This window comes from Theobroma cacao, chromosome 5 (assembly GCF_000208745.1).
Source record: "Theobroma cacao cultivar B97-61/B2 chromosome 5, Criollo_cocoa_genome_V2, whole genome shotgun sequence".
NCBI lineage: Eukaryota > Viridiplantae > Streptophyta > Magnoliopsida > Malvales > Malvaceae > Theobroma > Theobroma cacao.
The window spans coordinates 6,185,565-6,201,388 of NC_030854.1; the positions used below are offsets into that span (position 1 = coordinate 6,185,565).

At 33.2% G+C, this 15,824-nt stretch overlaps 1 protein-coding gene across 1 annotated transcript; it reads right to left on the bottom strand.

Annotated features, from left to right (window-relative positions):
* LOC18598267 lies at positions 2,606-5,020 on the bottom strand. The gene is made up of 3 exons (XM_018122456.1): positions 4,125-5,020; positions 3,872-4,040; positions 2,606-3,371 (listed from the first exon to the last, which is right to left on the bottom strand). Exons 1-3 carry the CDS (start codon positions 4,941-4,943, stop codon positions 2,902-2,904), a joined length of 1,458 nt encoding a protein of 485 aa, XP_017977945.1. The 5' UTR covers positions 4,944-5,020; the 3' UTR covers positions 2,606-2,901.

Genomic DNA, 15,824 nt, shown 5'->3' on the forward strand with positions numbered 1-15,824 from the left:
AGGAGGTGTTCCAACAAGTAAAGCCAAATGCTTGTAGCAAAAAAGTAAAGCAAGATGCACTAGAGGTAGCAAAGGGGAAGATTGGAGCAGTCCTTTAAAAGTTAGGCACTTAATTTGTGGTAGGGGTGACGAATACAAATCAAGAATAGGTGAAGGAGACGGTGGAGCACGACAAAGAATATGATAGAAATAGTTAAGTAGAGAGAGCATTTAGAAAGAGCTTAGAGACTATTTTGAAAAAGTAAGCTGATCAATTTCTAATTATCTCCTTCCCGAATTACCAAACTCCTATGTTTATATTTAGTAAGAAAGCTTTCTTAGGAGTAGTTGCTAAAAAGTGCTTATTTGATAAATGGGAAGATTAACTTTTAGGGAGCACACGTTTTTTATGGAAGAAAATGTTTGTCACGAGAAGAGCACAAATTGGGTAATGCACAAAAGTTTTGGGTAAAGGAGCTCTCAATCAAGGACCACTCAATGACTTCAAAGATTTAAAGCAAAATATTCAAATGAAGCATTTTTTATTGAAATTAAGAAAAAAATATTACGCTTTGAATAACCAAATTCATATTTTCAATTTGACATATTCAAATATTTATTAGGAAGTATAAAAAATATTTAACAATTATAATTATTTTATATTTTTTAAATGGCTAATATAAAATCAACAATTAAAATTTTCAATTCAAATAAATTAACTATCACATAAAATAAAGATAATATAATAATATAATATAAACTCTAAATTAAAGCAAAAAAGTCTGCAAATATTAGAATAATAGTACTTAATTGTTGAATCGCAAATGAGGTTTGTAGTTTTTTAAAGATAATAACATAACGGATTTCTTGCACATTCTTCGGAGGAAAATTAAAGTTAAAGAACGAAAGAGCAAATGAGGAAAGAAGAATTTAAGAGTGTGTATATTATAAATTAAAAAATAATTTTATATATAGAAAATAAAATAGCTATTGAAAATTATTAAATATATCTTACCGTTAGTTGATTGAAAATAAAAGACATAGGTGAGAAAAAATAATAGTTGAAGATTATTAAATACATATTACTATTAGTTGATTAGAAATAAGAGAAATACTTGAGAATTAATAGCATTTTTGGAATTGAAAAGTGATAACAAATTGAGATTTATTAGGCACATAATTAGAGAAGTGAGAGAATATTTTATTTTATTAAATATTTTTGACTTTTAGTCTTTTATATATTTTTAATAAGAAATGAGATAATTAGTTCAAACTTAATAAGGATGTGGAAGTGAGAGAAAATAAATATTTATTAGACATGAGAGAATAGGTACATATTTTATTAATTATCTTATTTTTATATATTTTTAATATAATTAATTATATTATTATTATTATTATAAAAATATGTAGTTTTTCTAAATTTGAGACTTAAAGCCCTTGCTTGGGTGGCCTTACCCAATGGTCGGCTTTGAGCTCAATGACACTTAACAATGTGTCACGTGTTCTCTTAAGAAAGAGAGAAAAGGTAAAGCATGTATATTTCAAAAAAAAAAGTAAAAAAAGATCTCTTAATTATTTTATATTTGATCCATTAAACCAAACTCTTTAAAACTTTTTAAAAGTGAAAATAACTCTAGATGTTTTAAGATACTTTTAATGCTTTTTATGTGACATAATTGTTTTTTCTCATTTTATAAAACAACACTTGAAAACAATAATAATAAGTTAACCAAATCAAGCTTCAATAATAGTAATATTATGTATTAAATATAATCGTTAACAGTTAAAATGATAACTTTCAATGCATTAAAAGAAAATATTACTTTATACGTAAAATTCTAAAGAATCATCTTAAGACATTCGATTGTAAATCCTAATTTTTTATAATATTTATTTTTTCTAAAATAACTAAATAAGGAATCTTGGAGAGGCAATTGTTAAAAAGATCCGAAAGAAAACTCCTTCCCAACTATTTTGTAATAACTTGCTTCGCCGAAGCAAAGCAAGTAAAAGAAGCAAATCAACAGTGATTATTCATAATTTCTGTGTCCAAGTAAACGAGCCTAGGTGGTTCGGACTGTTGCCATCAACCAATGAAGAAAAAGAACATTAATAAAAAGAAACTGATTCTTCATATTTTGTCAGTCTCAGTACGAGCGAGCCTAGATAGGTCAAACATCAAGCGAAAACCATTAATGTCTTCTAGTATGGTGTCAGAGTTGATAAGCACCACGAACTTTGGGAATTATTAGACTAATAATAATTTGCAGTAGCTTAATTTGAAATTTTGATTTAGGTGGTTTGAATGTTCTTTAATTTCAATATGCCCTTTCTGTTTCTTCAGATTCATGTCATTTTTGTTTTTTAATTGCAAGAACTTCAATGGTAAAGACTAAAGAGGAAACTCAAAAAAAAAATTAATTTAGGATGTGTTTAGTAAAGGTGAAAATGCTTTTAACTTTGTTATACCTTTGGCTTTTTCATAGGCATAGAAAGTGAAAGTTTAACCTCTTTTTAAGTTATTCAAACACTAAAAAAAGATGAAACATTTTAAATGGAAGAGAAATACTTTTCTAATATAATCCAAGAACCTTAATGCATATGTGACAGAAAGCAAATTATAACAGAAATGTTGGTGATTTAAATTAAAATAAAACTGCTAGTATAGAGCATATATGATATTTCTTAAAATTTCAATAGAGTTCTTTCCTTCTTTTTTTTTTGGTTTTTTGGCTAATTAAAATCATAAACTTAATCATATCCGGTCTTCAGAAACAATTAGTTAATTGTAACTGATCTAAATTCTTTAAGTAGAGTAAGCAAGTGGGAGAAATCCCTAGAGATTAGGCCATAGCAACATTTAGTTGGAATAGTAAGCCTTATGCTAGCTGTAGCTCAAAGGCCGGCTGACCCGAGCTTCTAGCTCTCGTGCGCATTAGCATTCTTCCCTGCATCCACAAGAATACACTTCATATTATCAACCAGCTCCTGCATTTGCTCCCTTGAATGCAATGGTGAAGGATAAATGCACACACAATCCAGCTGCCCGTCACGTATAGTGTCGAAAATCGCAATGGACGGGGCGATGCCATGAGCAGAACCGCAGCCCATGTAGTCCTCTAGGCCAACTTGTTTTTGCTGGTCATTAGACTCGTCAACCACGGTATCCTCAAACACCGATATCAAGGATGTGCGCAAGGATGATGATGAGGTCAAGCCAGGGCTCTCCATGGCCCTGCCCATCAAGAAATTCAGGTCTGCCATGTCTGAAAAATGCCTGTTGCAGCTCTTATAGTTTGTAAATGCTGTGTACATTTTCTTGGCTAGCTCCCAAAGCTTCTCTAATCCTTTAATGACATGTGTGTTTAGGATAGCTGAGTGGTAAAATCCTACAAAATTAAAAGGTCTGCGTCAAGAATTAAAATTGCTTTCCTGAATTGGCATGAAATTTAAGACATGCAACTTTGGTTGGTTGTTAGGTCTTTTTCTTCTTGTAATGAAGAAGTTGAACCACTGAAGATAGCAGCCTTGCCTTTCTGTTTATATTCTATTGATAACCAGCGTTATTGGTTTTCTATCAAACAGATAAGGAAAAATGATGGTGCTGGTAGGGTCAGCCATGAATGTCATCTGATCCATTCTCCAGAAATATAACAGGCCAACCTCTATAGCATATAATTAATGACTGGAATTAATAAAAAAATACGAAAAACATTAAAAAACGAGGAAGTACACAATGGAGATCTTATTCCCAGGTCTACTAGCATATAATAATATGACTGACCAAATGAAAATTTGATGTGACAAGTTAAATTCATTTCAAATTAAAAGAACCAAATGGTGTTTTAAAGGTATTAGGCTTTAGTGAATGAAATTTTATAAAGCTTACCAAAATGGTGATTGGAGAGAGGAGGTTCAAGAATTGAGCGGCAATCGGTAAGAGTTACAATCCCATACTTCTTCCTTTGATGATCTGAACGGCAGTTAGAAGTGTGGGCAGCAATCAGCCCTGCAGCTCCTAATGCCCCACACAACTTAATCCCTCTTGCCTTGCAACCCTGAAAATTCGAATAATTAGGTCTCTTACAAGGCAAAAGTACAATTTCCAAAACTTAATTTGCATGCTTCAAATAATTACTTACAGCCAAGATCCTCTCAGTGTCATCAGGGCTGATCAGCAACCTCACCACTTGACTGGATCTGGGAGATTTTGCATCTTTGAACTTCAAATTTGTCAGCCTTAAAGAATTAACAGAGTAGCTTAGCATGTCCACTCCGCGTGCCCAAAGAGTCTTCTTAGCCTTCCCCTTGGGAATAAGGTCTTCAATCGCCAAACTTACCTCTCCTTTGTTCATCATTTCCTTCTGACCCTGTGACCCTGTCTCCTCTTCTTCAGTACCCATTAACGTCAACAGTTCTCGCAGCAACGACACTGCCGTGGTCCTGTCACATGCGGAGGCATGTAGGCGGAGCACCAACACCCACCTTGCACCAGGCAAAGCGTAAATACTAGCAAAGAACACGTCATTTTTGGTGCAAAACGAAGGGTTATTAGGATGATGACAAGTATTAGTCCAAGCATTTTGGTTAAGTTCATGTTCAAGAATCAATTGCAGGGGTGAGATGTTTTGGTTTTCTTGGTTATAAAGATTTTCAAGGATGCTACAAGTTGTAAAATGGTTAATGGACTTGACTTGAACGAAAGGAGAAGGAGACGTAACAAAGGAGAAAGTACTTGCACTAGGATCGTAATGGAGCCTAGACCTAAGAATTGGATGGGAATTTTGTAGCTTGTGAAGAGCATTTCGGAGACGTGAAACATCCGGGTGTTTGGATGTAAGTACGGCCAAGACGGCTATGCCAGTGCCACCGAGCACCGCACGGCACCAGCTGTGCTCGGTGCCGCCAACCGCTCGGCCCTTGGGATAGAGCGTTTGTGAGTTGAGACTTTGGCTAGACATGTAGTAATGGTAGCAGAGCAATAGCAGCAAATAATAATAATGAGGGCGGTGTGAGTGGGAAACTGCTGCTTGTGCTGAGTTTCGGGGGTGCCTTGAGGTGGGGATATATATATATATATATTCCATGGAGAGTAGCAATTAAATGAATGTTGCTGCCTCTTGTCCGTCTCATTAATGCTACGATGTGATTTTTCTTTTCAAATAAAGTTTTGAGCACTTCACGCTTTTTCTTTTTAATTATCAACTTTAACTTTTTCCATAACATTCTTACCATTTTCTTTTCTATTTAAGTGAATTTGATGATAAAAAGAATGTTAGGTGACGTTTGATATTTTACAATATAATGTGATTATAGGTAATGTGATTGCAAGTAATGTGATTGTAGGAAAAATAACATTACGGTGTTGGTATACAAACAAAAATGCAAGGAAAATAATATTGCAGCGTTTGGTTTACAAGTACTTTATTGGAAATGTAATATTAATTTTCAAAATTATCCCTATTTATTAAAATACAAGTTTAATATACTTATATTTTTTATTGTTAATTTTTATATAATATCATCTCTTAAATATATTTTTAATATCATATATTTTATTTTCATTTTTTATTATAATATTATATATTTTATTTTAATTTCTTTTACCTATATTATGTAAATTTTAATTTCTTTTATTTTATTTTATTTTAATTTTTAATTCTTATATTATATATTTTATTTTAATATTTTTTATTTTAATTATAAAATTACAAAATATTTTTAACAAAGTAATAAAATTGAAAGGTAAAAATATCTTTAATAACATTACAGAGTGCAATATAATATGATTGCATTGGTTTTGAACTGCAATCACATTACATCTCTTAGTTGTAATGTTATTGCATTGCAATCTTACATTGCAGTGATCTGTTGCAAAACAAATACTACAATGTAATTTAATTGAATACATTGCAGGGAATGTACTTATATTTCCTTCATACCAAACGCTACCTTAGTTAGACGAATGGGCTATAGTTTCAAATTCTCAAAAAGTCTTTAAATCTACTTTGTTCATTTTTATATTAGATTTTCTCTAGTTACATGAGAATTTATTGATTTCTTTTATTGTTTGTAATAATAGTAATTAATTTTGCTATATATGTTGAGATTTATTTGATATCCATAAATAATTTTTACTCTTATATAATGTCATTAAAAGAAATTACATGGAATAGTTTAAGTAAATTGTTCTCAATGTTATTTAATTTATGACACCGTGTTATGCCTGATATTCCATACAAATTAATTAAAGCTAGTAAATTAACAAATTAAATTACCTTGTAATTTATTATTCTTAATTTAATTATATATTAGTGCATTCAGTGTATGACATTCTTATGAATGAGAATATTGGACGGTATGTACCATTGTTAATTAATACTATACAACATTAGATTTTTCTTTTTATTAAGCAAAAAAGTTAAAAGACATGGTTATATACCTATAGGATGGATGGAGTAGTTGTTGTATGGACCTTTTCTTATCCCCCTTGAGCGTTTTTATTTTGGTAGAAATTAATTCGAGATATGGTTAATCTGTCTTAACCAATCAACCGAACTTCATTTATTGTACTGTCATTTCAAGTTCCCTATGGTGGCTGCAATTTTTTTTAGCTCCAAAAAACTATCAATTAACAAAGTAACACGTAAACAATGCACGGACAAAAAAATTTATTGGCATTAAAAATAATTACAATTTGACTTCATAGGCCGGTGGCTCTCTTTTTTAATTTTTCTTTTATTATATTTGTTTCAAGCGCGGGCATATATTTATACGTACAAACTTACAACCTTTTCTTAAATTTAGGATTATTATTCCATGTACTGCCCATAAAATTTTGAAACTTTACGATAGAATTAAATCATTTTCATGTGGTTGGCGAAAATTTATATTTCAACAGTGATGGATTAAATGATTCTCTTATAAATAATAAATATCATTTAAGTAGAAAGGGAAATTCAATTTTCTTCCTTATGCCTCAACTACATTCCTCTTTATGATCTGCTACTTAATTTGTTGCAGTGGGTTCAATATTTTTTCAGGTAAACAAAGAGATGGACTTACACTTGGCTAACTGAAAGTCTTACAGAATATGGTTAGAGGAGAACTATAAATTCAGATTAAAAAAGAAAAAAAAAGTGGAAAAAGTCTCCATTGAGCCATATACAGTATGGAGGAGGAAACAACTAGTTTCATATGAGTTTTTTTAATCCAACCTAAAATCTTTATCATAACTAAGCATGATCTAATGGCGTGAGGTTATTAATTATTTTGAATCATCTATTCATCCTGATATGTATATATAACGCAAAGCACTCTGATTGGTAGATTTGTATTGGTATATGTTGCTGCGGAGCTGTAAAATATATAGTGCAGGCAGGTGCCATTGATTCCCATACGTGAACCAAATGAAGAAAACGCGGGGTTTGTTTATTTATTGCTTAGGCAAACGATAGGGTTGGGTAATGAATAGGCTTCAGCTAGCTACCCAAGCTCAAGTACATACGCCATTTATTAGGACAATTAGGTATATTAGAACACCGAACTAAAAAACACTAAAATGACTTCAAAACATGTAACAATGTCACTGTTTTTAACGTTTTATTCGCCTTTATTATGCAAAATGGTTACAGGTGATGAACTTCAAGAATACAATGAAGCTCAATGATTGATGGCATTTTGCACTAATGAAATCAATCCGCTGAGTACTCATTGAAGTATGGTAAGATTATCAAATTTTTATAAAATTTTTCTGTAACAAAATAATATAGAAGAAAACTTGGAGAATATTGAGAAAGGAAAAAGAGATTGTTGCTTTTTGTTTTGTTGTGTATTTTGTTGTTCCAACAGATACCATTGTGTCTGTTTTAAACAGTTATGACTTTTCTTTAATTTTCAATATGAGATTGTGTCTTATATTTCTTTTATGTTAAAATATCCAACAATCCCCACTATTTTCAAATTAATCCAAATTTTCGATAATCTTGTAAATATATTACATAAATGAATGTGTGTTCCGATTGAACCTTCACTTAGTGAAAACATATTAAAATTAATTGAAATTGTATGGTAGACTATACTTTGAACTAGCTATTCCATTTGGTTAACCAAACACATCCCACACAATGATTTTAACGCCAATGAATGCATAGTATCGTCGACGCTTTTATCACCATGCGTCTATATCCTCTTTTCATGAATGTTGTTAAAGCCAAGCTCTTGAGCTCCTAAAAACGGCCACACTGCACACTAACATAGGTAGATCCCATCAAGAATGCCCTCACAATTAAAGCATTCTAACAAATTTATATTATGGGTCTATTAAAGGTATATAACTCATCCCTTCCTTACTATTACGGGATACCTAGCACTTTACTTGGAATGAAATATAATATATTATATTATAGTGGTAGCGAGTACATACAAATGGTGTACTTTGTCTCAGAACTCAAGACTTGATGTTATACCAAGCATTGAGTCGAGTTTCCACCATGGGTGAGTTTCAATATATGAGCTTGAGCCACATCCCCTTTGAGGTCTTATTTATAAGATATATAGCAAGACTATTAGTTAAAGGATTTGCCAAGTTATCACTTGACCTCACAAAAGTTATAGTGATCACTCCATCTGAAATTGATTGCCAAACATAGCTATGTCTGGACTTTCCATTATGCACTTGGTTATAAGCTTTTGCTAGAGTTACTTCATTATTAGAATGAATAAAAATTGGAGAAATTGGTTTTGGCCACAAAGGTACACCATAGAGTAAAGTTCTTAACCATTCAGCTTCTTTGGTGACAACAGCCAATGCAATAAATTCAATTGCAATGATAGAATTCGTTATACACGTTTGTTTTTTAGACCCCCAAAAAATGGCACCCTCACTAAGCATGAAGATCTATCCGCTTGGGGAAGCATGATCTTCTAAACTTGTAATCAACTAGCATCCGAATATCCTTCTAGCACTAATAGATTTCCATTATAGCAAAGTCCATAATTTCTTGTTTTTATTAAGCAACTTAGTACTTTATTTATGGCTTGCCAATGCAAAATACTTGGATTACTTATTTAGCTACTTAACTTTCCTAATAACAAATGCTATATCTAGCTTTATACACATCATTGCATACATCAGGTAGCTAATTACTCTTGCATATTATTATTGACCAACCACCCTACAGCATAAGGGGCTAGTTTAGTTTAAAGATCGTGGATGTAGATGTTTCTTGGTTTCCCTCACACCCTCAACAAAAAATATGTAACACTATATATTAAATAATTATACAAATAATTGTAAATAAAAATAAAAATATAAATTAAGTCACAAAAGAATCAAACATAGAAAGTAGAGTGATGAACAATACACTAACACTATGATTGACCTTTGACCTTTTTCTCAAGCATTTTTACTTGGAAACCTTTTCACTACTACTTAAATAGGCAATAAATTATTTATCCTACAATCTTACTTGTATGCATGAATTACATATTATGCATATCATATACAATATTATGTACCAATTCAAGTATCTAGAACAATTCATGTAAATCAAATCAATTAAGGAAAGGAAGCTTATATGGTAATATGGTGAAAATTTATTTTGCTATTTTCTTTATCAATGTCACGACCCGATACTCCCCTAGAGCCCGTAACAACCGCTGCGGTGTCCTAGTAGACACTCATTGTCCGAAATGTCAACCCAAAACCCTACAAGACTTTACTATCAATTTCTCAATTTCCTTGTGAGCAACCATTGTCAAATATCGTATTCTAAAAGATTTTAAGCTATTTCCAACTTAAAACAAATAAAATAATATTTTTTTTGTCTCACAGGAGTATTTTGGTCATTTTTCTCAAAAATTTCGAAACTGACTAAAATGTAATATACAAGTACAAAACACATAATTCATATTCAAAATGAGTTTAAAAGTCTAAAATCTTCATTAAAACAAAATTATGGTTATTTGAATATAATAAGAAAATAAAAGAAATATTAAGTAAAATATTCTATTTTCTTATAAAACAATATTTATAGACTTATACGTAAATAATTTTTGTAACGTAAAAGCTAAATAAATTTATACATACTGTAATACAGTAAGCCAAAATATTTAATTTAATTTACAATAACAAGAGTGCCCCCGAATAAATAAAAGTAAAGAGGACTGTGAGCCTATGGTTTGAAAAATGCAGATCCAACGGTAGTCCTCAATGAGATCAGCTATCTACAGTCTATACTGAATCTGAAATGAGTGGAAAGGAGGATGGTAAGATTATAAAATCCCAATGAGTAAACAGACATCATCATAAACATCTAGAGTTGAGTACATGGAGATAATAAAGTAAATCATCGTAAATTGGGTCACAGCATTAGAATACATTTCATTTAAAATACGTGAAGAGGTTTATGAATTTCATAAAAACTAGGCTCGTGCCATAAGTCCATTCTCAGGGACACCTTGACCGAGACATCCTACCGAGACCGCCATGGCTATTAAAATTCACATTTCACATAAATCATGTTTTTGTTTTAAAAACATAGCTGTTCCTTGGCGTTGGCTGAGTTCCCCCTCACGTGGTGGTTTGGCGTGAAGTGAACCCTAAGCTTTACCCCAGGAGATACCCTACGCGCCTCTCCATTCGAGGTAAGAATATAATGGGGTTTACCGTGCCCCTCTAAAAGGCTGGTCCACAGAACCCCTACTGCAGTGATTAATTAATATATAATCCACCATACAATAAAACTCAATAACATGATATGGCAATTTTATAATTCGCAGTCTTTCAAGGCAACCAAACAATTCGTATTTCAATACAATTGTCAACTAGCCAATCCTGCCCGATTTATCATAAGCCAATCAATTTAAACAATCAAATTGCCACGATTAACAGTCTTCGTGTACTCTATTTTTTTCAAAATCACTATTAATTTCAAAACAATTTATAAATTAATTTCATTGGAACACCTTTATTCATAAAACATGAAAATTTACCTTTTTAAATCTATTTTTCCATAGAATTAATGAAATCATCTAAAAATCACCCTAGATAATTAAAATGACAGTAAGTTTACTCACAATGCTTAGAGTGCCGAATCTCGAAATACTCAGACTACTGGTCCTCGGATGCAATTCCCTTGCCTTTATCGGAGGACTCGCCACCTTGACACAGTACAAAATTGAGAAACTCACTACATTGGTACTAAATTGAAATTAAACTAATTTAGACTACTAATGCATGATATGGAATGCAAAAATGTCTAAATTTTGCCTAAACGCAGTGTTAGCCTATTTCGATCTTTTACTTGATAAATCGATATACGCGTCCGTTGAAACTCTAATTAATTTTTTTCAGTTTTTATACCTCAATTGCACTCAAATTGGCTTAATGTTCCTCAGTGTGGTGCAAATTATCAGTCTCATAGCAAATTACGAAAATACCCTTAGTGAGTAAAAATTATGAAAACCTTTATCCACCAAATCTTGTAATTGGACTTTCAGTTTCTTCAACTCTGCCGGAGCCATTCTATATGGAGGAATAGAAATAGGTGCGGTACTTGGAAGTAAATCAATAGGGAACTCAAGCTCTCGATCAGGAGGTAGTCCCTATAAATCATCAAGAAATACATCAAGAAACTCACTTACTATTGGGACGTCCTCTAACTTAAGTTCCCCCTTTGAAGTATCAATCACGTGTGCCAAATAAGCCGGATACCCTTTTTGCACTAATTTCGAAGCTTTGATGGCTGAGATTATACAAGACGGTAATACTCGACGTTCCCCTACAAACACAATCTCTGCTCCCTCCGAATTTCGAAGAATAACTTCTTTCCGAAAACAATCCACATTCGCCCGATGTGCAGTTAACCAGTCCATACCCAATATTAGATCAAAATCCAAGATCTCTAAAGGAATTAAGTCACCCATAAATTCTTCTTCACCTACCCTTACTCCACAGTCTCTATAACAAGTATTTCTAATCAACTATTCTCCTAGAGGGGTATGCACTACAATCTTTCCCTCTAATGGTGACAGGTTTCTATCAGCAATTGATGCAAATGCCGTACTCACATAAGATCTATTTGAGCCAGAATCCATCAAAACATAAGCATCTTTATCAAATAAAGACATAATACCTGTCACTGCTCCAAGTCGGACTCATGCCTCATCTTCCGTCACAGCGAAAACTCTTGTTGAGGTACGAGTCTGTGGTCTCGAAGGTGGATGTGTCGGGGTATTACTCTCCACACCAGACCGTATGGCTACTCCTTGTCTCGGTGGTAACCCAGAAGAATCTCTCCTCTGCATATCAGAGCGAGTTGGTGGAGATGATGCAGCTACATTGGTTTGTCCTAACCGTGGGCAATTACTCCTAATATGACACGGCTGACCACAATGAAAACATAGTGCAGGCCCCCTACACAGCTTAACATGATAATTCTCACAATTTCGGCATCTGTCAAAACCTCCGAAACTCTTCCCAAAACCAGTCATAGCAGATCTGTTAAACCTTGAAGGTCTCTACTGTGATAGTGGAAATAAAGGTCGAGGAGATGTCACGAAAACAAAAGTAGTGCTCCCTGAAGTCGTTGAGTCTTTACCTATTTTTACTAGCTGACTAGAAAACATACCAAGATTCCTCTTTTTTGCAAACTCAGTCTGAATCCTTCTATTCTCAATCACGAGCTTCTCAGCCCGTAAAGTCGTCTGTACCACCTCATTATGTGGCTCCCTACCAGTCACTGTCATCCGCTCTCTAATCTCATTACGAAGCCTTTCCTCGAAATAACTGACTTGATCCTGCTCAGATTTCATCAGATCCGGCACATATAACATCAACTCGTTAAAACGAGTCTCGTACTCCTCTACAGTTAGATTTCCTTGTTTCAAGCTCAGAAATTCTCTTTTCTTTTCTTTCTGATGGAAATAAGTGAAACACTGACCATCGAATTCTTTGAGGAAGTTAGACCATGTTTGAGGAGTAGTGGAACGGGACTTCACCGAATTCCATCAAGTACGAGCCCTCTTCTCTAATAATCTCTAGCCACCATTAGCTTCATGTCGACATCTAATCCCATATGAGAGAAAGTCTCTAAAACCTGATTAATTCAGTCTTTTGCCACAGTGGCATCCAACTCAGTCGCGAAAGACATACAACCGAGCTGTCTAGCCTCCTTTAGCTTCTTGAAAATGGATACATCTTGTATTGGTGGTGGAACTAAAGGAGTAGTTGGAGGCACTATAGGTGGGACTTGACCAGTCTGAGCTTGACCAACCATTGTGGTCAAGAAAGCTGCCAATGCCTGTGTTGCCTCAGTAGACATGGCGGAAATGCTAGTAGGTGGCGAAGGAGATGGAAGATGTGGAGGAGTCTCGACCTGCTCAGCAGCAGGTGCTGCCCGAATAGTAAACGCAGCCGATTCTTCCCCTACTGCATCTAGCTGACGACGTTGGGAACGACCTCTTCCCCTCCCAACCGATCTAGTAAGAGGTAGGCGTTCGCGTCGAGGAGGCATTATAATTTATAAAAAAATACGAGTAAGTTTACGCAACCTTAGGCTCTATATGCAGATGTATGCATTCTATTCAACCTAACCTAACTTAATCCAAGGCTACACTGATACTGTAAATTTTTAAAACTACTTTAAAACTAAAAACTTTGATCTTTAAAACCAAAAGCTCTGATACCAATCAAATTGTCACGACCCGGTACTCCCCTCAAGCCCGTGACAACCGCCGTGATGTCCCGATAGACACTCATTGCCCGGAATGTCAACCCGAAACCCCGCAAGGCTTTACTATTAGTTTCTCATTTTCCTTCTGAGCAACCATTATCAAATATCGTGTTCTAAAAGATTTTAAGCTGTTTCCAACTTAAAACAAATAAAATATTAATTTTTTTATCTCACAAGGGTATTTTGGTCATTTTTTTAAAAATTTCGAAACTGGCTAAAATGTAATATACAAGTACAAAACACATAATTCATATTCAAAATGAGTTTAAAAGTCTAAAATCTTCATTTAAAACAAAATTATGGTTATTTGAATATAATAAGAAAATAAAAGAAATATTAAGTAAAATATTCTATTTTCTTATAAAACAATATTTATAGAGTTATACGTAAATAATTTTTGTAGCATAAAAGCTAAATAAATTTATACATACTGTAATACAGTAAGCCAAAATATTTAATTTAATTTACAATAACAAGAGGGCCCTTGAATAAACAAAAGTAAAGAGGACTATGAACCTACGGTTTGAAAAATACAGATCCAACGGTAGTTCTCGATGAGATCAGCTATCTACAGTTTATACTGAACCTGAAATGGGTGGAAAGGAGGGTGGTGAGATTATAAAATTCCAATGAGGAAACAAACATCATCATAAACATCTAGAGTTGAGTACATAGAGATAATAAAGTAAATCATCATAAACTGGGTCACAGCATTAGAATACATTTCATTTAAAATACGTGAAGAGGCTTATGAATTTCATAAAAACTAGGCTTGTGCCATAAGTCCATTCTCAAGGACACCTTGGCCGAGGCATCCTACTGAGATCGCCAAGGCTATTAAAATTCACATTTCACATAAATCATGTTTTTGTTTTGAAAATATAGTCGTTCCTTGGCGTTGGCTGAGTTCCCCCTCACGTGGTAGTTTGGCGTGAAGTGAACCCTAAGCTTTACCCCAGGAGATACCCTACGCGCCTCTCCGTTCGAGGTAAGAATATAATGGAGTTTATCGTGCCCCTCTAAAAGGCTAGTCCACAGAACCCCCTACTGTAATGATTAATTAATATATAATCCACCATACAATAAAACTTAATAACATGATATGGCAATTTTGTAATTCGCAGTCTTTCAAGGCAACCAAACAATTCGTATTTCAATATAATTGCCAACTAGCCAATCATGCCCGATTTATTATAAGCCAATCAATTTAAACAATCAAATTGCCACGATTAACAGTCTCCATGTACTCTATTTTTTTCAAAATCACTATTAATTTGAAAACAATTTATAAATTAATTTCATCGGAACACCTTTATTCATAAAACATGAAAATTTACCTTTTTAAATCCATTTTTCCATAGAATTAATGAAATAATCTAAAAATCACCCTAGATAATTAAAATAACAGTAAATTTACTCACAATGTCTAGAGTGTCGATTCTCGAAATACTCAAACTACTAGTCCTCGGATGCAATTCCCTTGCCTTTATTGGAGGACTCACCACCTTGACATAGTACAAAATTGAGAAACTCACTACATTGGTACTAAACTGAAATTAAACTAATTTAGACTACTAATGCATGATATGGAATACAAAAATGTCTAAATTTTGCCTAAACTCGGTGTTAGCCTATTTCGATCTTTTACCCGATAAATCGATATACGTGTCCGTTTAAACTCCAAATTAATTTTTTTCAGTTTCTATACCTCAATTGCACCCAAATTGACTTAATGTCCCTCAATGTGGTGCAAATTATCAGTCTCAATACCAAATTACGAAAATACCCTTAATGGGTAAAAATTCGTTTTTTTGCTCCGAAAATTTCTATTATTTTTCTAGGCTCATAATTCATCATTATTCATCATAATTCCTCAAATAAACATCAAGATCAGCAGCCAATATTTCCCTACAAAATTCGGCCAATAATGGTAATGGAGGAAAATGAATTCTTTTCTTGTTGTTTTGTTTCTAAATATGCTAAACTAACTAAAAACACTAACATAACTTAAAATCAAATTAATCTAACTTCATTCTTTCTCCATACCCATTTTGATCAGCCAACCATTCATCATAAAAACATGTAATTTAAGCATTGAAAATAAGG